At 39.5% G+C, this 21,344-nt stretch overlaps 1 protein-coding gene and 1 long non-coding RNA gene across 4 annotated transcripts; one reads left to right on the top strand and one right to left on the bottom strand.

The window, feature by feature from the left end:
* Positions 1 to 100: 100 nt before the first annotated feature.
* Positions 101 to 20,284, top strand: LOC101470424 (UDP-glucuronosyltransferase 2A2). 3 transcript variants are annotated; one of them, XM_076891084.1, is made up of 8 exons: positions 101 to 853; positions 3,806 to 3,814; positions 7,743 to 8,369; positions 8,525 to 8,673; positions 8,817 to 8,948; positions 9,239 to 9,326; positions 9,928 to 10,147; positions 19,999 to 20,284. In XM_076891084.1, the coding sequence occupies exons 1-8, from the start codon at positions 136 to 138 to the stop codon at positions 20,282 to 20,284; spliced, it is 2,229 nt and encodes a 742-aa protein (XP_076747199.1). In that variant the 5' UTR covers positions 101 to 135. The 3 variants fall into 3 exon arrangements, with proteins under 3 accessions (XP_076747199.1, XP_024660174.2, XP_024660175.2); XM_024804406.2 differs by lacking the exons at positions 7,743 to 8,369; positions 8,525 to 8,673; positions 8,817 to 8,948; ... (1 more) ...; positions 9,928 to 10,147; positions 19,999 to 20,284 and adding exons at positions 1,181 to 1,329; positions 1,475 to 1,606; positions 2,810 to 2,897; positions 3,210 to 3,429 and having other exon boundaries at positions 3,694 to 4,172; XM_024804407.2 differs by lacking the exons at positions 101 to 853; positions 7,743 to 8,369; positions 8,525 to 8,673; ... (2 more) ...; positions 9,928 to 10,147; positions 19,999 to 20,284 and adding exons at positions 966 to 1,024; positions 1,181 to 1,329; positions 1,475 to 1,606; positions 2,810 to 2,897; positions 3,210 to 3,429 and having other exon boundaries at positions 3,694 to 4,172.
* On the bottom strand, positions 1,757 to 3,942 carry LOC143421514 (uncharacterized). Its single transcript, XR_013101189.1, has 4 exons — positions 3,835 to 3,942; positions 2,801 to 2,935; positions 2,347 to 2,388; positions 1,757 to 1,915 (listed from the first exon to the last, which is right to left on the bottom strand). It is a non-coding gene; the product is annotated as an uncharacterized LOC143421514 (long non-coding RNA).
* Positions 20,285 to 21,344: the final 1,060 nt, after the last annotated feature.

Raw genomic sequence — 21,344 nt, 5'->3', positions numbered from 1 at the left:
TTCCCATGAACTTTATTCCAATAAACTTTATTCCCATAAACGTGAAGTTTACCTTTGAGTTAATAATTATCTTTCCTGTGATACTTCTACAAAGGATCAGACCACAGCTGGTTATCCTGCTGACATTCAGACACCATGGAGCTGCGTCTCTCTGCCTGCGTCCTGCTGGTACTTTGTGCAACATCGTGTGCAAATGGAGGAAATATTTTGGTGTGGTACGCCGATGCCAGCCACTGGATAAACATGAAACCTGTTCTGGAGACGCTGGTTGACAGGGGACACCAGGTAACTGTACTGATTCCGAGCTCGTCAGTATACATGAACACCAATGAACCCACCCGCTTTCACTATGAGCCCTTCAATGTCTCTTTCTCATTGGAGGCTTATAAGAAGCTTCTAGAAGACTTCCTCCAATTCTCCATATACGAGATTGATTATATGAATTACTGGAAGATCTACATCAGATACATTAACATTTCAAAGACAAACCTTCAGTACAATATCCAGTATTTGGACGGTGTGGTGAAATCAGAAGCCATTATGAAGAAGTTGAAAGAGGGAAATTATGACCTTCTCTTGGCTGACCCCTGGAAAGCTGGCAGTGACTTAGTAGCAGATATTTTGGGGATCCCACTCATCTTCTCCTTGCGCTTCTCCTTAGCTAATAACTGGGAGAGGCATTGTGGTCAGATGCCTGCTCCACCATCCTTTGTTCCCGGTGCCATGAGCAAACTCACAGATAAGATGGACTTCTCAGAGAGAGTGTGGAACTATCTCTTCTACGCTCTCCAAGACATCGTGATTGATCACACTTTTTGGAACGTATTAGACAGCTATTACTCTGATGTCAAAGGTGAGCAAATAGGCGTAAGCACTGATTTAAAAAATATTTAAAATTTGCTAATAATGTACACACAGTGTTTTAAAATTTTCTGATTAAGAAAATATGATCTCTTGCATAAACTATTGGTGATATGTTAATGTTTTTGGAACGTATTAGACAGATATTACTCTGATGTCAAAGGTGAGCAAATAGGCTGATTTAAAAAAAACTATTTGAAATCTGCTAATAATGCAAACGCAGTGTTTTAATATCCCATCAGATCTGATTAAGAAAATATGATGCCTTGTATAAACTATTGGTGATACATTGATGTCCATTACTTATGCATTGCAACAGGAACTCCCACCAGTGCCTGTGAGTTGATGAGTAAAGCAGATATCTGGTTAATCCGAACCTACTGGGATTTTGAATTCCCTCGTCCTTTCCTCCCCAACTTCAAATATGTTGGTGGGATCCACTGCAGACCTGCTAAACCTTTACCGGAGGTAAGGACACTCAACTATTACCATCTAATTAATCATTACAGAATAATTGTGCCAGGAGCAGTGAAACCATCAAAATGTTGAACAAAAATAATTTTAAAAAAAACAGCTGGTTGTTGGCTGTGGGATAATATTCGACTTGTTACAGGATCTGGAGGAATTTGTGCAGAGTTCTGGAGATGATGGCATTGTGATCTTCACTTTAGGATCCGTAATCTACAACGTCACCAAGAAGAAGGCAAACATGATAGCCTCAGGCCTCGCTCAGATCCCACAAAAGGTCAGAGGATAATCTTTGTTTCAGCTGTAATTAATTTTCTGCAAAGCATGGAGTCGTTTTTCATGTTTCAGAGTGCTCTACTTCTGACTACCAGAACTACCAAAACTACATGTTTTAATGAGATTGCAGACTTTGGACATTTTAGGCTGCATGTTTGTGCGAATCAGCCATCTCCAATTTTACATCCATCACTCACTGCCGCTCAAACTCCACTCACACTCGCTCCTCTTCGACCGCTCACTCTCAAATTCCACTCACGCTGCCACACACAGGAATCTCAGGAAGGGTCCACCAACAGGTCCGGGAAATCTATTTAAAGAAACAACGGTTAGTTAAAGACAGACAACTTTAAAACAGAGCAGAGAGCATGAACTATGCGGGTTCAACGTTTCAGCAATGAGGTGCTCAGAACCCTACCCTTAAATAGCGCCAGAGTGATCAGGACAGATCAGCAGGAGGTGGTGGCAATAAACCCAGGTGTGAAAGGTGCGAGCCAAAGGCAAGAGCCCAGTAACTCTGAACTCTGCCCAGGCAAGCAGGAGACAGTAGGGAGGAAAGAGAGAGAGAAACAAAAACCCAACCTGTAACCAGTGTGGGCCAGCCAGAGAGACACCGGGACCGTGACAATTCCTTTGACTGTTCACAGCAAAATCTTCTAAATGCAAGCACCACCCTTAAATTTAACTCCAGGCCTTTTATCTGCTTAATTGATAATGACATAACAAAGGAATTGCCCACACCTCATGATGAAATGGCCCTTTAGTCCAATTACTTTTGGTCCCCTTAAAAAAAGAGCATGGCACATGTTAAGGAGCTAAACACTCCTAAAACCTTCATCCAATTTGAATGTAGATACCTATCTGAGAGTCTACAGATTATGTCGATGTAAATGATATAACTACAAATAGAACAGGTTTCAGTAAACAGGTAAAAAGAAAAAAAAACTTGCATCAATCTTGTAAATACATATATAAATCTAACTTTAAAATAAAATCTAAAATTAGCATTCAAAGAGTTTTATACCCAAATCACTCAGATTATGCAGCTTTAGATGACAGGTAGAAAACAGCTGACTAGAAACACATACTGCAGTTTTATTTTCCCATAATATTTTGTGATATATTGCCTAAAGTGTGGCTGTAAGTATACTACAACAGAAAACAAACAAATCATGTAAGCTAAGAAATATGTTACCTTTTATAGGTGGTGTGGAGGTACATAGGAGAAAAACCAGAAACCTTGAGTGCCAACACTAGAATATATGACTGGATCCCTCAGAACGACCTCCTGGGTACGTAAACTTGGCACTAAACACAGATTTTCTTAAAACTGCAATGACATAAATTAAACGCACATTCAACATGAAATGCAAGCTGTGAGCATTCTGTTTATTAACAAAAGGAAAAATTGATCAATTATACTTTTCTAACAGACACCCTGTGCAAATCTAATCTGTTGCACTAAAAGATTAGTTGAATGCACATAAGTATTAGAACGTGCAAATCAATTTCAACTCAGCACTTATGCCGGGTTATTGAAATTCTCCTGTTGTTCACGTGAAAAACTAACTTTCAATGTCACATGGTTATTTGGCATGTGTTAGGTCACCCTAAAACTAGAGCTTTCATCACTCATGGAGGCACAAATGGGATTTATGAAGCCATCTACCACGGAGTACCCATGGTGGGCATACCCATGTTTCTTGACCAGCCAGACAACATGATCCATATGAAGGAAAAAGGAGCTGCAGTTATTCTCAATTTGAACTACGTGACAGCTGAGGATCTAAGAGATGCAGTCAACACAGTCATCGATGATAAATCGTGAGTTCTCTGAACTATCTGCACTTTAAATTAGGCACTGGAAACAGGCTTTAAAGGGAAAAAATGTAGCAGGGTCAGAGTATGAAACGTGAAGAATTTACCTTGAACCCCTTTTTCTTGGAGCCAGCTAACACAAGAAAGCCTTGCTGAGCTGAACTTTAATGACCTGTGTAAACAATTTTTTATGGTCTCATAGCTTTTTGATTAATACTGCATGATATTCATTTTTACAATTTTTTTTCTCATTTATATTCACATTCACAGGTACAAAGAAAATGCTATGCGGTTGTCCAGCATCCACCACGACAGACCCATGAGTGCTTTGGAAGAGGCAGTATTCTGGATCGAGTTCACACTGAAAAACAAAGGGGCCAAGCACTTGAGGGTCCAGGCCCATGAGCTCACCTGGTACCAGTATCACAGCCTGGATGTCTTGGGCTTCATCCTCACTATAGCTCTACTCCTCATATTCATCTTCATAAAGACCTGCAGTTTCTGTCTGCACAGGTGCTGTGTCAGGAGAGGAAAGACCAAAAGGAAGGCTGAATAACAACTGAAAAAGGTGCTGAGTGTGTTGTGCCGGGGCAATATTTGTTACCTACATGAGACTTTCTTTCATGTATGTTGAGTTTCCCACCATCTTATTCTTTATGCATCACCACTGATTACTTTAACTGAAGACAGGTGTACCGATTTGCAGAAGTGTACCTGAAGTTAATCTCACATTAAAAACAGAATGCTGATTGGCTGTTGAGTTTTGCTTTTTTAAGAAAGGAAAACACAAAATTCATTCTATGCCTTTACTTGAGTACTGCTCATGAAAAGTCACCACTGTGGGTCCTCTTGGCACTACATGTGGTCAACATTTATACAAATATCGAAGATGGGCTCCAAATTGAACTTTAACATACAGAACTCATTAACATAAATGTTAATGTGATTGTGGCTCAAGAGTTGGGAGGTCATCTTGTAATTGGAAGGTTGCCGGTTCGAGCCCTGGCTGGGACAGTTTCGGTGTTTGTGTCTTTGGGCAAGACGCTTCACCCGTTGCCTACTGGTGGTGGTCAGAGGGCCAGGTGGCGCCAATGTCCGGCAGCCTCGCCCCTGTCAGTGCGCCCCAGGGTGGCTGTGGCTACAATGTAGTTTGCCATCACCAGTGTGTGAATGTGTGCGTGAAGGGGTGGATGAATGGATGTGTAAAGCGCTTTGGGGTCCTTAGGGACTAGTAAAGCGCTATACAAATACAGGCCATTTACCATTTATATTAACAAAAAACAAACTGCCCTCCGTGTCCTGAACGAGGTTTACACAAAATAATACATTTGAATCACAGCTAGTATTTGTTCCCCCTCCCCCCACATGAACTGTACAGGAATAATTTTATTTCCATCATTTTTTCAATTTTCCATCTTCTTTGACTTTCCACAACATCAGCTCCATACAGGCAGTAGCATCTTCTGCAGTGTCATGGCCACAAACTAAGGGGTATAAAAATAATCTTTTATTGGTGAGTGACTCAATGTAGCATGCTCTCTGCCCTGAAAGGTGTAGGAAATATAATGGAGAGTCAGAAGAAGTACTGGCCTTCTATTCAAAGGGACAGCAAACAGTGGATGAAACACCTTTATGGTAGCCCCGTCATCACCACTAGATCCTCCCAGAACGACACCATGTTCAGTTCAGGAGAAAATAACACTGGAGCAGCTTTCCATCACTGCACACAGCTCTTCAAGAATAAAATGAATCAATGATCCTTGAATAATAGATCTTTTTTGACTGCTACCTGTTAATAACTGTTCATATATGTTTTCTAAGGTAGCTTTTTGTGAGAGACTTTATATACAAAACAATTGCTGTATGTGATTTGCTTAATTAGGTCACAGCAAATAGTGACTTTTTATTTCTACTTCAAGACAGGGATTGGTAGTTACATTACACTGAGACTTTACGGTAATGTGCTGCCACCTGGTGGTAAAAGCTTTAGATAAAAATTTGGTTCAGGTAATTACAAATAGTATAATTAAGATGGAAAAAATAAAATACTTTTAGAGGACATCAGAGAGAAATAAAGTGAGATTACTGTATCATGACATTTCAACCCTTTTGTCCAAAAATGACTTATGACAAATTAAATTCAGGGTATACAAGACAAGACAAGCAGACCATGACGAATTTTCAATATCTGTTGGTCTCTGTCAACTATGTGTTTGAAATACACCATATGGAAAAGAAATAGTAAAAACTTATGATTTATATGTTATATTGGTTTAGTAAGTATCCAAAACATACAAGTTTCATTTATATAATTTTTCAAGGCATCTTATATCTGTTTTCACTCTTGTATGCTTTTCATACAAGTTTCACACAAGACAGATACAAACTTTATAAGATTTATATATATCTTTTCTATATGGGACACTACCCATCAAAAGTTTTGAAACACCTCAATTGTCCAGCTATTTATTCCAATTTATGTAATTCAAATCCAATGAATAGGTTGAAATGGTACAAAGGTAAGTGTTGAACTGCCAAAGGTTAAAAAAAAAAGGAAGAAAGGTTTCCCTTGATCTCTTTTTGACTTCAATTGTTTGTTTCTACTATGCTTTCATTTCAGACTGCAATGTGACATTAAACAGCATGATTTTCAATAGAAAACTGGAATAATTGGGGTGTTCTAAAACTGGTAGTTTTTTAAGAAGACACAGTGGTGTATAGTATCTCATCAAATCGAATGCCTCAGAAGTTTGTATAGCTAACATTTTTGTATTTTCACAACAGCTGACCTCTGACCTTAATGCTGAGGGCACTGGGGTAAAAATGCGTGTTTTAAAAATCTTTCATTGATTAATCTAAAAAGACAAAGGAAGTCCTTGCAGTCCCCATGTGCTGCTCATAGGGGTCTGATTATTGGGATTCAATACCCGTTGCCGTGAACTTGTATAAGCTGCAAAATTTCTAGGCGAATCCTGTTGAATACTTTGAGTATATGATAAATAGAAAACATAACATTTAAAAAAATAAGTGTAACAAAAAACAAAAAGGTCCCAAATGGTATGTTCACAACCAATCAGATGTTTTGTACTTTATTTTACAAACGCCTTCCATGGTTCTGGTTCAAAACAGACATCCAGATGATTTTGTGTTAATTATTTGCACATTAAAGTCTACTGAGGACTGCAACTGGAAGATGTGAAATAAGCTGTGAAAAACTTAAAAAGAAAAAAGAATACATTTTTAAAAAAGGAAGTGAAGAAGTCACCTTGAGTAAACAGAGGTCTTTTTCCAGGCAGTGTCCAATTAGAATCGTGTCAGCATTTCTGAAGCCCAACAGCATCTCCTGGACATCTCTTAGAGAACCATGGTGACCCTTCACACCCTCCTCACTAACACCTGAAAATCTGGCCAAGTAAGTTGTCACACGGGTTCTAAGCAGAGCTGCATAATATGCGTTATAAAGCAAAACCTTACCATCTTTGAAATACTGACTAAACCTTGCACTTGGTGTTGACCAAATTTTCAATAGACAGAAAGATTTTCAGACTTCTGCCACACTTCTGTAGTGACAGAGCGAGTTGGTATAGTTTATGTAGTGCACAGAGAAAGATGAGGGGTATATTATCACATTACCTGGTGCTATAGTCAATGACATCATTTTCAGGTTTAATCCAAGGTGTCATATAGAATTAGCTGACTCGAGTTGACCGTTACTCTGGATAACTCCAAACCATGAATGGTTTAAAACTACAAAGGTAAACATATGTTTTCATTGCAAACTGATTAAAACAAAAATCAAACTTCAGACATCTTTTTCCACACCAACAAGTTCTGACATAAAGCCCATGGGCACAAGAGTTAAAGATAGAGTATATAATGAGGTGAGCTGAAGTGTCATACAGCAATCCTACACACATCAACAATCCTGCTGTGTTGTGCATGTGTCACAAGATATACTTAATATTATACTTAATTAATAATGCCTCCCGGAACCAGAGGCAGACAGAGAAAGACCTGGGTCATCCGCAGCCACCCTAGGGTACTAGGTTAGAAATCAGTCTTGTTTCTCAGTACAGTCAACTTTACTGTGACTACCTTTTAACCCATTGTGATAGCACAGACAGATATGAGTCAGAGTTCAGATTTATTGAGTTAATAATTATCTTTCCTGATATACTTTCACCAAAGAATCAGACCACGGGTAGTTTTCCTGCTGACATTCAGACACCATGGATCTGCGTCTCTCTGCCTGCATCCTGCTGGTACTTTGTGCAACATCGTGTGCAAATGGAGGAAATATTTTGGTGTGTACACCGAAGGCAGCCACTGGATAAACATGAAGCCTGTTCTGGAGACGCTGGTTGACAGAGGACACCAGGTGACTGTACTGACCCCGAGCTCGTCAATGTACATGAACACCAATGAACCTTCCCGCTTTCACTATGAGCCCTTCAACGTCTCTTTCTCATTGGAGGCTATGGAAGAGTTTCTAGAAGAGTTCCTCCGATTCTCCATATACGAGATTGATTATATGAACTACTTGGAGCTCTACATCAGATTCATTGACATAATGAAAACTGACCTGCAGTTTTCTATCCAGTATTTGGACGGTGTGGTGAAATCAGAAGCCGCCATGAAGAAATTGAAAGAAGGAAAGTACGACCTTCTCTTGGCTGACCCCCTCTACCCTGGCAGTGACTTGGTAGCAGATATTTTGGGGATCCCACTCGTCTTCTCCTTGCGCTTCTCCTTAGCTAATAACTGGGAGAGGCATTGTGGTCAGATGCCTGCTCCACCATCCTTTGTTCCCGGTGCTATGAGCAAACTCACAGATAAGATGGACTTCTCAGAGAGAGTGTGGAACTTTCTCTTCTACACTCTCCAAGACATCATGATTGATCACACTTTTTGGAACGTATTAGACAGATATTACTCTGATGTCAAAGGTGAGCAAATAGGCGTAAAGCACTGATTTATAAAACTATTTAAAACTTGCTAAAGATTTAAACGCAGTTTTTTAAATATACCATCAGATCTGATTAAGAAAATATGCCTTGTATGAACTATTGGTGATATGTCCTTTACTTATGCATTGCAACAGGAACTCCCACCAGTGCCTGTGAGTTGATGAGTAAAGCAGACATCTGGTTAATCCGAACCTACTGGGATTTTGAATTCCCTCGTCCTTTCCTCCCCAACTTCAAATATGTTGGTGGGATCCACTGCAGACCTGCTAAACCTTTACCAGAGGTAAGGACACTCAACTATTACAATCTGATTAATCATTACATCACAGAATATTCCTGCCAGGAGCAGTGAAGCCATCAAAATGTTGAAAAAAAATGCAAAAACAGCTGGCTGTTGGTAGTGGGATAATATTCGACTTGTTACAGGATCTGGAGGAATTTGTGCAGAGTTCTGGAGATGATGGCATTGTGATCTTCACTTTAGGATCCATGATCAACAACGTCACCAAGGAGAAGGCAAACATGATAGCTTCAGGCCTCGCTCAGATCCCACAAAAGTTAAGTTTTCTTTAAGGACAAGTGTCCTCTTTTTTGGAAATCAAAATATGGTCACCTTAGACTACTAGGACTACCAAAACTACCATTTCTACCATCTCAAATTTTACATCACTCAGTTTTTCCTGCGAAAAGTCAGATTTTGTCTGTTTGTCTGTTGTTTGTCTGATGATTTCTAATGACAAGTCTTGAGATGTCCCCTACCCTTCAAGTCTTGAAAAATTGCATTACAATATAAAACTAGCATACAAACCCCCCCCCAATCATGTTAGCAAATATCTTACTGTTTATAGGTGCTGTGGAGATATAGAGGAGAAAAGCCAGAAACTTTGGGTGGCAACACTAAAATATATGACTGGATCCCTCAGAATGACCTCCTGGGTAAGTAATGTGGGTACCAATCACAGATGAATAACGGATCAATAGATGATGGGCAGTATAGAAACATTGATTCCATCAAAACTTATCTTAGTGAAAACAGATTCCACAACGATGGCAAATTTTCACTGCACACTGAACATAATTTTTTCTACAAAAGTTTTTAAAAGCCTAGAGCTTATTTTGCCACATTCAACACTAAATGTTTTATTGGAGGCTGTGAGCATTTGTTATATTAAAAACAAGGAGAACTGAATGAAATATGATTTTCTCACAGATGAAATCATGATTACAAGTTGCACGCTGCGCTAAACTACTTTGTTTAGTTCATTTTCTCAAAGCTGTTCCACTTTAACAGATGTCTGGACATCTGGCAAGTTAAATTTCAACTTAAATCACTTCTTCACATATATTGACATTCCCAAGTAGTCCAAGTGTGTAATAAGTAATTAAATGTTTAATGGTTTGTTTAATGGTTATTTGGCATGTCTTATGTCACCTTAAAACTAAAGCTAAGTACTTGTCCAGGTTTAGTGAAACCTTTTTGCTGTCCAAGTGTGAAAAACTTACTCCAGATGTTTCATGGTTATTTGACATGTCTTAGGTCACCCTAAAGCTAGAGCTTTCATCACCCATGGAGGCACAAACGGGATTTATGAAGCCATCTACCATGGCGTTCCCATTGTGGGCATCCCCATGTTTGCTGACCAGCCAGACAACATGGTCCATATGAAAGAAAAAGGAGCTGCAGTTATTCTCAACTTGAACTTCATGACGTCTGAAGGTCTTAGAGACGCAATCAACACAGTCATCAACTACAAATCGTGAGTTCTTTGAACTATCTGTATACTTTGGATTAGGATTTGAAAGTATAGATTTTATAGCAAAGATGAGTGTGGGCTCAAGAGTATGAAAAGTATGAAGGCCAAGCATAACATACCTTAAACCAGAATTATTTGCAATTTCAAGTCACAGTGATCAACCTACACTGAACACAATCTGGTCTTGGTTTCTCATTCGTTTATTTATTTTTTTTAATTGATTTGCAGCATGTTTTGGGGTGCTTTACAGAGCCTTTGCGAGGCTTTTTTTTTTTCCATAAATGTAAGTTGTTATGCTGTACCTTACTAAAACCACTGAGCCCTTTATTGTCACTGGAATGTGCATGTATTAATTTAGCAAGACAAAAAAAAGGTTTAAATGTTCTGGCAACACTTTATAACACAAACTACAAATATGGTGCAAGTACGCTGTACTTACGTGCATTTTGTGTCAAGTCAGGTTTTTGCAGGATATAATGAAAGAAGTACACTGTAAGTACCCTGTACTTTCTGGAATGCAAACCATATTATGGAGTCACCAGCGAAACAATGAAACAATTACAATGAATGTAGCACCCACAACTAAGGCACAAGTAGCCTTTAATTACATGTAATGTTTTGTACCAAGTCAGGTTTTTGCAGGAAATAATAAAATAATTACATTGTTAGACTACAAGTACCCTGTAATTAAGTGCAATTTTTTGTGCAACATTTTTTAGTTACACCATAACACAACCCATGCCCCAGAAAGCACAGGATATTTCCATTGTACTTGTTTTATTGTTTCTTGCAAAAACCTAAATTGTTGCCTGCAAATTGCACATAAGTGCAGGGTACTTATACGCTGGTCGTGTTAAAAAGTTTTAGCAACCCTTTTGTACTTTGTTTTAATTTGCTGTTAAACCTCTTTTACAGTGATGGAATAGTAGAACACACACCAAGAATACCCATTCACACAATCAAATTCGTTTCACTTAAATCTGCAACAAACTAAAGTTATTTCCATGTCTCTTATTAGGCTTTGAGACCATGACATTTAACGTTTGGAGTTTAAGCTCTAACGTGCAGCCATCTCCTTAGAAATAAACAGCAGCACCGAGACTGCACAAAGTGATTAAATTATTAACTGGAGTTGAGGGCTCTTTACAATAAATTTCAAGATTAATGATTTTCTGTACCATTAATCTCTCGCCTCATTTAACTGTTTATTCTTGCAGTTTTATGTTCTTTAGAGATTAATTTTAAGAATTTTATCATCATCTGATAGCATCTCTGACTGGACTAGGTGGCAATGAAAGGGATCATTTCATACAGAAGCAGAGTCACATGTCCCATAAAACACCTCTTTTTGTGTGAGCGCACACAGAGCCTGAAATTGAGAGCTTTACATAGAAAGATGATAAAGACAGTAATCACAAGTCACTGAATGTACATGCCCTTGGGTTCTCAGGGCCATGCTCAGGTTCACACTTCAAAACAAGATTTCACTAATCAGTGGTTGATGTCACAGTGCCAACTTCTATATTTTATGTACAAACTATTGTTTTTCTGCTTCATAGGAGAATTCAAAAGACAGATTTACAGCATATCATAAAGTACGGTGGCCCCTAGAGACAAAGCACGTACAAAATCCAAAACACTTACAAAATCCAAAACACGTACAAAATCCAAAACACGTACAAAATCCAAAACACTTACAAAATCCAAAACACTAACAAAATCCAAAACACATGCAAACTCCAAAACACATGCAAACTCCAAAACACATGCAAACTCCAAAACATACAAAATCCAAAACACTTACAAAATCCAAAACACATGCAAATTCCAAAACACAACGGAAATGCTCCAGGACGCTAGGGGCAGTGTTGAGCTTTCTTTTACCTAGTAACTACACAAGCCAGGAAGTACCAATGACCGGATTTGGGCTGTATACCAATTCAGGGTCTGCAGCCTTAAAGGCCGATTACGTCACAGCGACACGACGAAGGCTGTCCCAGTTCAAAGGCTGCTCAAAATGCGGCCCTCAAATGCGTCCTTCATTTCCCTGAATTTTAAGGATTTTGGTGTAGCCTTCATGGCCCAACATATCCCAGACTTCATAGCGTGGCAGTCGGTGTGGATAATTTTGTCGAAAAAAACGGCGGAAGCGGAGCGGCCGAAGAGTAAACTTTCAGAAGTAAGTACTGAATATTATGTCACTTATTTATGCGCGAATGTTTTTATAATGGAGAACATTAAAACATTACTGTTGGCCACATGTCGGGAAAGTTATGTGACATTAGCGATGTTTGTACTAACTTGGTTTTAAAGCCTTTACTTCAAAATATACGCTGTTCAATAGTTGACTTTAATCTTACAGAGAATGTGATGATTTTATGGATAATTAAAGTCAGTCATATATCCACAAACACAACAAGCTGAAAGTCAGTGATGCTGCTCGGTTTGTAGTCCTGAATATCACGGCACAAGCAGGATTCACTGCACTGTTAATGTTAGCTATGTTGTATTGCTGCCTCTGTTCGGTGGTGTCGAGCCAAACGCACTTTAACGTGTGTTTGAACGAGCTGACGGTTCACTCGTTAAGCTGAAAGAAAGATGCTTTAATCACAGGAGTCACACATGTGTCCACTGCACCATCTGGGAACTCTTCTTGTTTACCACTGTAATAACACAAATACTAAATCCTCCTTCTCTTGTGCTGTTTTGTAGCAGTGTATACACCTGAGACTGTCACCTATCTGTCCGTCCTGCACTCTCTCTCTTTTTCTTTCTCTCTGGTTGTGTAATAAAAGTATGAACATGTAGTTATAAGTTACACTTGTGTTTGAATCCTGCAGCTTATCACACATTTGATTTCCATGTGTGACAACTGCAAGTGTCCAGAGTGAGGACAGACTGAGGGACCCACTGCTGCACATCATCTGTGAGGCTTTCCACCCCTGATGATCCACCAGGACAAACTCAGCAGTGTGTGAGGAAGAGGAGGAAGAAGAGCCAGCAGCAGCTGACAGATGGAGATAATAGACAGACTGTTCCCTGTTTGTGAAGGACTGCTAGAAAAGTTTAACATAACTAATTGTCTGTCCTAAATCAGTCTTATTAGGTTATGTTCAAATAATTTTATCATTCCAGTGTTTTCAGTGTGGGAGAAAGTACTCAGGGCCTTCAAGTTACACACCATGAAAGGCAGCAACAAGTTTAATGTTCAGAAACCTAAAGTATGTATCTGCAGCAGAATGGACCTAAAAATAAATGTTTGTTCCAGTTCTATGAAGCTTTGAGTATTTTGGATTAGTAGTACTGCTGTGTTTGTTGCATCATATTGCTGTAATTGTTTATATGCTTTATATATTCTGAGGTAAGTTGATCTATATTGTTACATCATATTCTATAAGGATGTTATGTGTTTGTATACTTTCTGCCCAGTTTGACCCATTTAGCAGAAGTCAGCCTGTTTAAGGCTCTGATATCTATTCTGTATGACTTAAAGCAGTTATGACATGGTCATGGTCCATAAAGGAATATTTAATATGTCAGTCTACTCTTCATTCTATCAGAAACAGTTTTCACAGCTCGTACATTTTCTTTTTATAAATATATGTAAACAATGAGCCAAATTTAGTAATGCCAACATACTGAAGGAACAACATTTGTCTCTTATATAGATTAGATTAGATTAGATTAGATTAGATTAGATAGAACTTTATTAATCCCTCGGGTGGGTTCCTCTGGGAAATTCGATTTCCAAAAAAGCACAGCACCGACAGAAGTTACAGAGTTACAGAATATTATATATATATATATATATATATATATATATATATATATATATATATCACACACACACACACACACACACACACACACATATATAAATACAGAGACAATATATATATATATATATATATATATATATATATATATATATATATATATATATATATATATATATATATATATATACACACACACACACACACACACACACATATATAAATACAGAGACAATATAAATAAAATATACGAAGGGGATAAATAGAATAAATAGGAATAAAAAATAAAAATACAAGTGAATGAATTGCACATTTCAAGTATTGAGGTCTATTGCACTGTTGACTATTTACAAAAGTATTGCACAAAAGGTATTGCACAGTGAGGTGAAGAGGCACTACAGCTTAGTTGTTCCCCCCTCCTTTGTCCTCCTGTTTCCCCTCCCTCTCCCCTCCAGAGAGGAGTTAAACAGTCTGATGGCGTGTGGGACAAAGGAGTTTTTAAGTCTGTTAGTTCTTGTCTTGGGGAGAAGCAACCTGTCACTGAACAGACTCTTCTGGTTGTTAATGGCCGTGTGCAGAGGATGCCTGGCATTGTCCATAATGTCCATCAGTTTCTTTAATGTCCTTTTCTCTGCCACTGTCACCAGAGTGTCCAGCTTCATGCCGACCACAGAGCTAGCCCTCCTGATCAGTTTTTCCAGCCTGGATGAGTCCTTCTTTGCTGTGCTGCTCCCCCAGCACACCACAGCATAGAAAAGTACTCCAGCAACCACCGACTGGTAAAACATCCTCAGGAGCTTCCTGCAGATGTTAAAAGACCTCAGCCTCCTGAGGAAGTACAGTCGGCTTTGGGCTTTTTTGTACAGGTGCTCTGTGTTGCATGACCAGTCCAGTTTATTGTCCACCCACAGCCCGAGGTACTTGTACTTGTTGACCACCTCCACCTCCTCCCCCTCTATCTGAACCGGCAGTGGACCTGCTCTAGACCTCCCGAAGTCCACAACCAGTTCCTTAGTCTTTGAGGTGTTGAGTTGCAGGTGGTTTGTGTGACTCCATGCGACAAAGTTCCTCACCAGACTTCTGTACTCCTCTTCCTGATCATCCCAGATACACCCCATGATGGCTGTGTCGTCTGCAAACTTCTGAATGTGGCATAATTCAGAGTTGTAGCAGAAGTCAGAGGTGTACAGGGTGAAGAGAAGAGGGGACAGCACAGTTCCCTGTGGTGCTCCTGTGCTGCTGACCACTGTGTCAGACGTGATGTCCTTCAGCCTGACGTACTGTGGTCTGTCGGTGAGGTAGTCGGAGATCCAAGCGACCAGGCAGGGGTCCACCTCCATCCTGTTCAGTTTTTCCTGAAGCATATATATGCATATATATGCAGATTTTCCTGAAGCATATATGATACACCTATATATGCACTGTCAAAGATACTTGTCTTTGAGTGAAGATTTAAGGTGATAAGACATAAATAACTGCAACTTGAATCTGTACTGAGGCTCAGTATTTGACACAGAGTTCATGTTCACTGCTGTAATAGCTAATAATGATTAATATAATAACTATAATATTGGCCATATTATATTTACATTACCAAAGTGATATGACTTTAGTCTCATGAACATCATTAGCTAATTGTTATTTACTAACTAATGTTAAATGACTGTTCAGTACAGAAATGAAGCCCAAAAATCATGTTTTACTGTCCTGTGGTCTCAGCCTCAGATACTTATCAAATCACACAAAGCTCTTGCAGAAACAAACAAACGAACAAAATATGTTCTCCTTCATTTCTGTCAAACAAAGTTGTATAACACGTTTCCAGCGGTTAGTATCATGGTTGCTAGGCAACCTGGGCAGTGTGACGGAGACTATACCGTCCCATACAGCCCAACAAACTTGCCGTTTATTTTGCAAATCGAGCTCAACACTGCCCCTAGCGTCCAGGAGCACTTCCATTGTGATTTGGAGTTTGCAAGTGTTTTGGATTTTGTAAGTGTTTTGGAGTTTGTAAGTGTTTTGGATTTTGTACGTGTTTTGGATTTTGTACGTGTTTTGGATTTTGTAAGTGTTTTGGATTTTGCATGTGTTTTGGATTTTGCATGTGTTTTGGATTTTGTAAGTGTTTTGGATTTTGCATGTGTTTTGGATTTTGTAAGTGTTTTGGATTTTGCATGTGTTTTGGAGTTTGTGCATGATATTTGGAATTTGTAAGTGTTTTTGGAGTTTGTACACCGGGGCCACCGTAATAAAGGTCTAATGAGCATAAAAGTTCAAGTACCACAAAGTTGTTGTTTTTTTAAATGTATCTCTTTATTTGAATTTTTTGATACAAAACAACAACAAACAACAAAAACAACACAATAATGTCACGGTTCTGGGTCAGTATTGACCCAGCATTCTGAGTTCTGATCTATTTTGAATGAACGTTTTGTTTCTCTGGTGTTTTGTTGATGATGATTATTATTGTTTGAGTTCTATGTGTTATATTCGGTATGCCTGCTTATGAGTCTGCGTCTGTGTCTCTGTCGTGTGCTTCCTGTTTTATTTTGTAGTTCTGTGTCCTATGTCAGTGCGTTCAGCTTTGTGCTCTCCCTGTCTCGTCAGTGTAATCAGCGTCAGCCGTGTCTCCCAGCTGTTTCCTCTTCGCTCCGTTCACCTCTTGTATTTAGTGTCTGTGTCTTCCCCTACTCGGTGTTGTGTCGTTAACGTCTGTTCATCCTCTTACCTTCTCCATGCTGTGTGTTTGTCATGTTCCAGTTCTCCAGCACCACTGTTTGTAAGTTTTTGTTCAGTTTTGTGACTCATAGTTTGAGGAGTTTTTCCAGCAATAAAGCTGCGTTTTCAGTTTAAGTCCTGTCTCCAAGAGTCCTGCGTATTGGGTCCACCACTCCTGCCTGCCTGCCACACAGTCAACCATGACAAATAAGCAGTCTGAGACATGTAAAAGGAAAACTAATAGAGTATGGTAAATAATTGGGTCTACCAGCCATTTACACATTTGTCCTGACAAACCCAACCTGCCATTGGAATGGGGCTGCCCCTCTCACTATAGTTTTCCTCAGATCATCAGGTAAGTAATCACTGGAGGGCGCCATATATCCAAAAAAAGTGTCACTTCAATTCAGTCTCTGCCTCTGCTCTGGCCCCAATCTGTAACAACCACCTATTGCCACCATCCCTCGTGAACTCGTGTATATGGGAGTCCACGAGGGATGGGTATTACATGTTTTTAGGATTAATTTTTTTTTTAAACATAACACTATTCTAAGCTTTAGTGACCTGTCTTCTTTGTATAATTTGTATTATTATAACTTGTATCATTTCTTCCGCTATTGTCAAATAAGACACTGTGCATCTTCTATCTTGCCAGAGTTTCCAAGTCAGCCCCCTAAGCAATGGTAGGAAGAATTATTTGAGCTGAAGTCTCACAGTAAGGCTCTTATAACACAAAAAAGGGCGATCGTGGCTCAAAGAGTTGGCATTTCGTCTTGTAACCGGAAGGTTGCCGGTTCGAGCCCCGGCTATGACAGTCTCGGCGTTGTGTCCTTGGGCAAGACACTTCACCTACCGCCTACTGGTGATGGCCAGAGGAGCCCATCGCGCGATATGGCAGCCTCGCCTCTGTCAGTCTGCCCCAGGGCAGCTGTGGCTACAACTGTAGCTTGCCTCCACCAGTGTGTGAATGTGAGAGTGAATGAATAGTGGAATTGTACAGCGCTTTGAGGGCCCCGAAAAGTGCTATATAAATGCAATCCATTATTATTATTATTAAATACCTTAATTAAGACATGGGGCAATTACTGAACCCCCCCAAAAAAAAAAAAAAAAAGTTGGGAACAGGACCTGGGCCTTAAGTTTGGGAAAGATTACTGGGACAAAGTAATTGACAGAATTCATACCTCGTCCTCATGTGCAAGACTCTCTCTTATTCAGTTTAAGACGGTGTACAGATTGCACTTCTCAAGATCTAAACTTTTTGCAATGGGTACCACCTCATAAAATATATGGCTCTTAAAGTAGCATGCTTATGACCGACATTAAAGTACAGTAGTATAGGCCTATTTAACACCTACATACAGTTTACACAAGACAATTTTATGTCTTATATGAATATTATTTATTTTAACTTTCATAAACAAGATGTGACGAGTGATAATATAACAACTGTACTGCATCAAAACATTCACAGCAGGTGGGATATCCAATCTTTAAGTGATTACCTGATGAATCCTGCTTCTGGGTCCAAACTACTCTGCATTTATTAAAGCGGTTTTAATGCTTTTTATTTTGTTCTATTTATTTTGAACAAGCCCCTAAAAACAGTCAGTGATCACTGTCGGCCTCTCTCGGTTTTTATTACTGCTAATCATTTTAAAGCTCAGTTTTTAAAACCTTACGATGTAACTACACCCCAGCCCATGCAGCAGAATATTAATGACTAACCTTGGATTGTGGATGGATTATCTCAGTTTTTCTCCTGACTGAAGTTTGGTCTGTTTACAGCATCCAGCCATTATTCGATTAAATTTGTTCCTAATCATCAGGAACTCTCGCGTCAACTTTTATCGAGTTGTAAAAAGTTAGCTATCATACTCCAGCTTCACTGAGTTTATGTTATGCTAACATAGCTGTGCAGCTAGCCACCGTGCAGCACATAATTATATACCAGCTAGCCCAACTTCAGTAACCCTACAAACGCCACTGCTGTTTATTTTTCAGTCTTCATTTATGTTGGAAGTGATAGCAGAGCTGTACATTTTATCTTTTGCTGTTGCGGTTAAGCTGCCGGAATTATAGCTTCACGACCCTCCTTTGTGGTTCATGCTTATCGAAGTTCAGTTTGCTCTCCATGACGTTTCAGCTGACAACATGAATTACTATCGTGTGGTGGCCTCGCTGGATCCGCTGTCCACCCGCTGTGTGATGACCCTCCATGATGATGATGGTGATCCCCCCCACCCAAGGGAAATACACCCCTCTCAAGGCACTGCTGCTGTGGTGCTACTCCCTCTCCGATGCAGAGCTTGCTGATAAACTCCCTCTCTCAGGCCTGGGTGATGGTACAGCTCTCAAGCTCATGGAGGGCATGCTGCCCTTGCTAGGAACGGATGACGTTGGATTCCTCTTTCTCAGACAGTTTCCGTTGCGAGGTGACCTCGCCAACTCCCCACTGCTGGCCGCAAAGGATTACCATTCACTCGCAGAAGAAGCAGGTTGCCTTCTCCTGGCTACCAAGAGCTTCGGCATCCAGGTGATAGTTCCCGACTCACCAACGGCATCTCCCGCGCCACGGATTCTCCAACTCATCGATTGTGGCTAGGATTGTGGCACTGCGGAAAAGGGCTGTGTTTTTACCATCAGTGCCGTTCCATCTTTGCAGTTTTAAGGCCCAGGGAAACGAGCCTGCCAGCGCTCTGTAGTTGCCGTGACCGCTGGCGATAAGGAAAGGCTGCTCTTCACACAGGACTCGCGGTTGGAGAGACGTTTTCTGGTTCACTCCGGCTCACAGAAGAGCCTCGGGAGTCAACCCGAAAACGTCGGGAGCCTCCACAATGGCACATTATTTAATCTTAAAAAAATTGGAGCTTTCCCATGTACCACCAGAGAGAACCCAAGTACTACTAGTGGTACGCATACCACAGTTTGAGAAAGACTGATCTAGACTATCTAAAATATACCCCGACATTCCTGACCTGTGTAACAGTGGCAACACATCCACCTCGTATTTAACTCATGTGTTTTTTACCTGCACAACACTTCAGTTATACAGGACTTTTTATTTTGCACTGCTCTCTCCTGTTTTGAGTGTTACACTCAAGCCTTGCCTATTTTTTATTTATTTATTTATTTTTTTGGATTGGACGTTTGGATCAGGACTGGTTATCAGCTGTTCACTAGTTCTCAAAAATTGTAATTGCCTGAACTGTAATGAGGTATATCTTTGTATCATTTGGTACTTATTTTATTAGCCCTGATATGTCAAGCTACATGTAAAAATTCTATAAATAAAGAGGAAAAAATAATAAAAATGTAACAATTCAGATTATGTTTTTTAATTCATATACACATTCACAGGTACAAAGAAAATGCTATGCAGCTGTCCAGCATCCACCACGACAGACCCATGAGTGCTCTGGAAGAGGCAGTATTCTGGATTGAATTCACACTGAGAAATAAAGGGGCCAAGCACTTGAGGGTCCAGGCCCATGAGCTCACCTGGTACCAGTATCACAGCCTGGATGTCCTGGGCTTCTTCCTCACTATAGTTCTACTTCTCATATTCATCTTCATCAAGACCTGCAGTTTCTGTTTGAACAGGTGTTGTGTCAGGAAAGAAAAAAAGAAAAGGAAGGCTAAATAACAGACTGAACTGAAACAGAGATGTGGGACCAGTGCAGTATTTGTTACTTACATGAGATTTTCTTTCATGTATGTTTAGTTTCCCACCATCTTATTCTTTATGTATCACCACTGATTACTTTAACTAATTACAAGTGTGTTAATTTGCATAAATGTACCTGAATTTAATCTGACATTAAAAACCAAATGCTGATTGGCTGTTGAGTATATTTTTTTAAGAAAAGAAAATTCATTCTATGCCTTTAGCTGAGTAACACAAGTTTCTCTTTTAGTAATCTAGGCATACATCCATGCCATCAACAGTTATATAGATATAAAAGGTTCAAATTAAAATTTTACATAAATTATGTTATTATGAATTATGAGGAAAAACAAAAAAAAACACTAAATCATGTTATGAAAGAGGTTGATACAAGCTGATACATTTGGATGACAAAACTTCGTAAACATTTCCTTTGTATGAACATGTTGAAAAGTACAGGAATAAGTTTTTACTTAAAGTGCTGCGGTGTCCTAAAACTCAATTTTCCATTTTTTTTGACGATAGTTCAGAATATGAAAAGGAAAAAAAATTAATATGAAAAAGCAACCACTACATCCTGGTGTCCTGAACACGATGTAATGTAATGTGGCTATATACAGTATCTCACAAAAGTGAGTACACCCCTCTCATTTTTTAAATTTTATTATATGTTTTCATGGGTACAACACTAAAGATATGACACTTTGACACAATGTAAAGTAGTCAGTGTACAGCTTGTATAACAGTATAAATTTGCTCAAAATAACTCAACATAGAGCCATTGATGTCTAAACCGGAACTAAACTGGAGTCCGCTTCCACTCCTCCATTATGACATCATGGAGCTGGTAGATGTTAGAGACCTTGTGCTCCTCCACCTCCCATTTGAGGATGCCCCACAGATGTTCAATAGGGTTTAAGATTGTAGACATGGTTGGGCAGTCAAGTACCTTTAACCTCAGTTTATTTAACAGGGCACTGTTTTGGGGGGGAATCATTCTCTGCTTCAGTATGTCACAGTACATTGGCATTCATGGTTA

Source organism: Maylandia zebra, linkage group LG12, assembly GCF_041146795.1.
Source record: "Maylandia zebra isolate NMK-2024a linkage group LG12, Mzebra_GT3a, whole genome shotgun sequence".
Taxonomy (NCBI): domain Eukaryota; kingdom Metazoa; phylum Chordata; class Actinopteri; order Cichliformes; family Cichlidae; genus Maylandia; species Maylandia zebra.
This window is presented reverse-complemented; position numbering and strand designations above follow the sequence as displayed.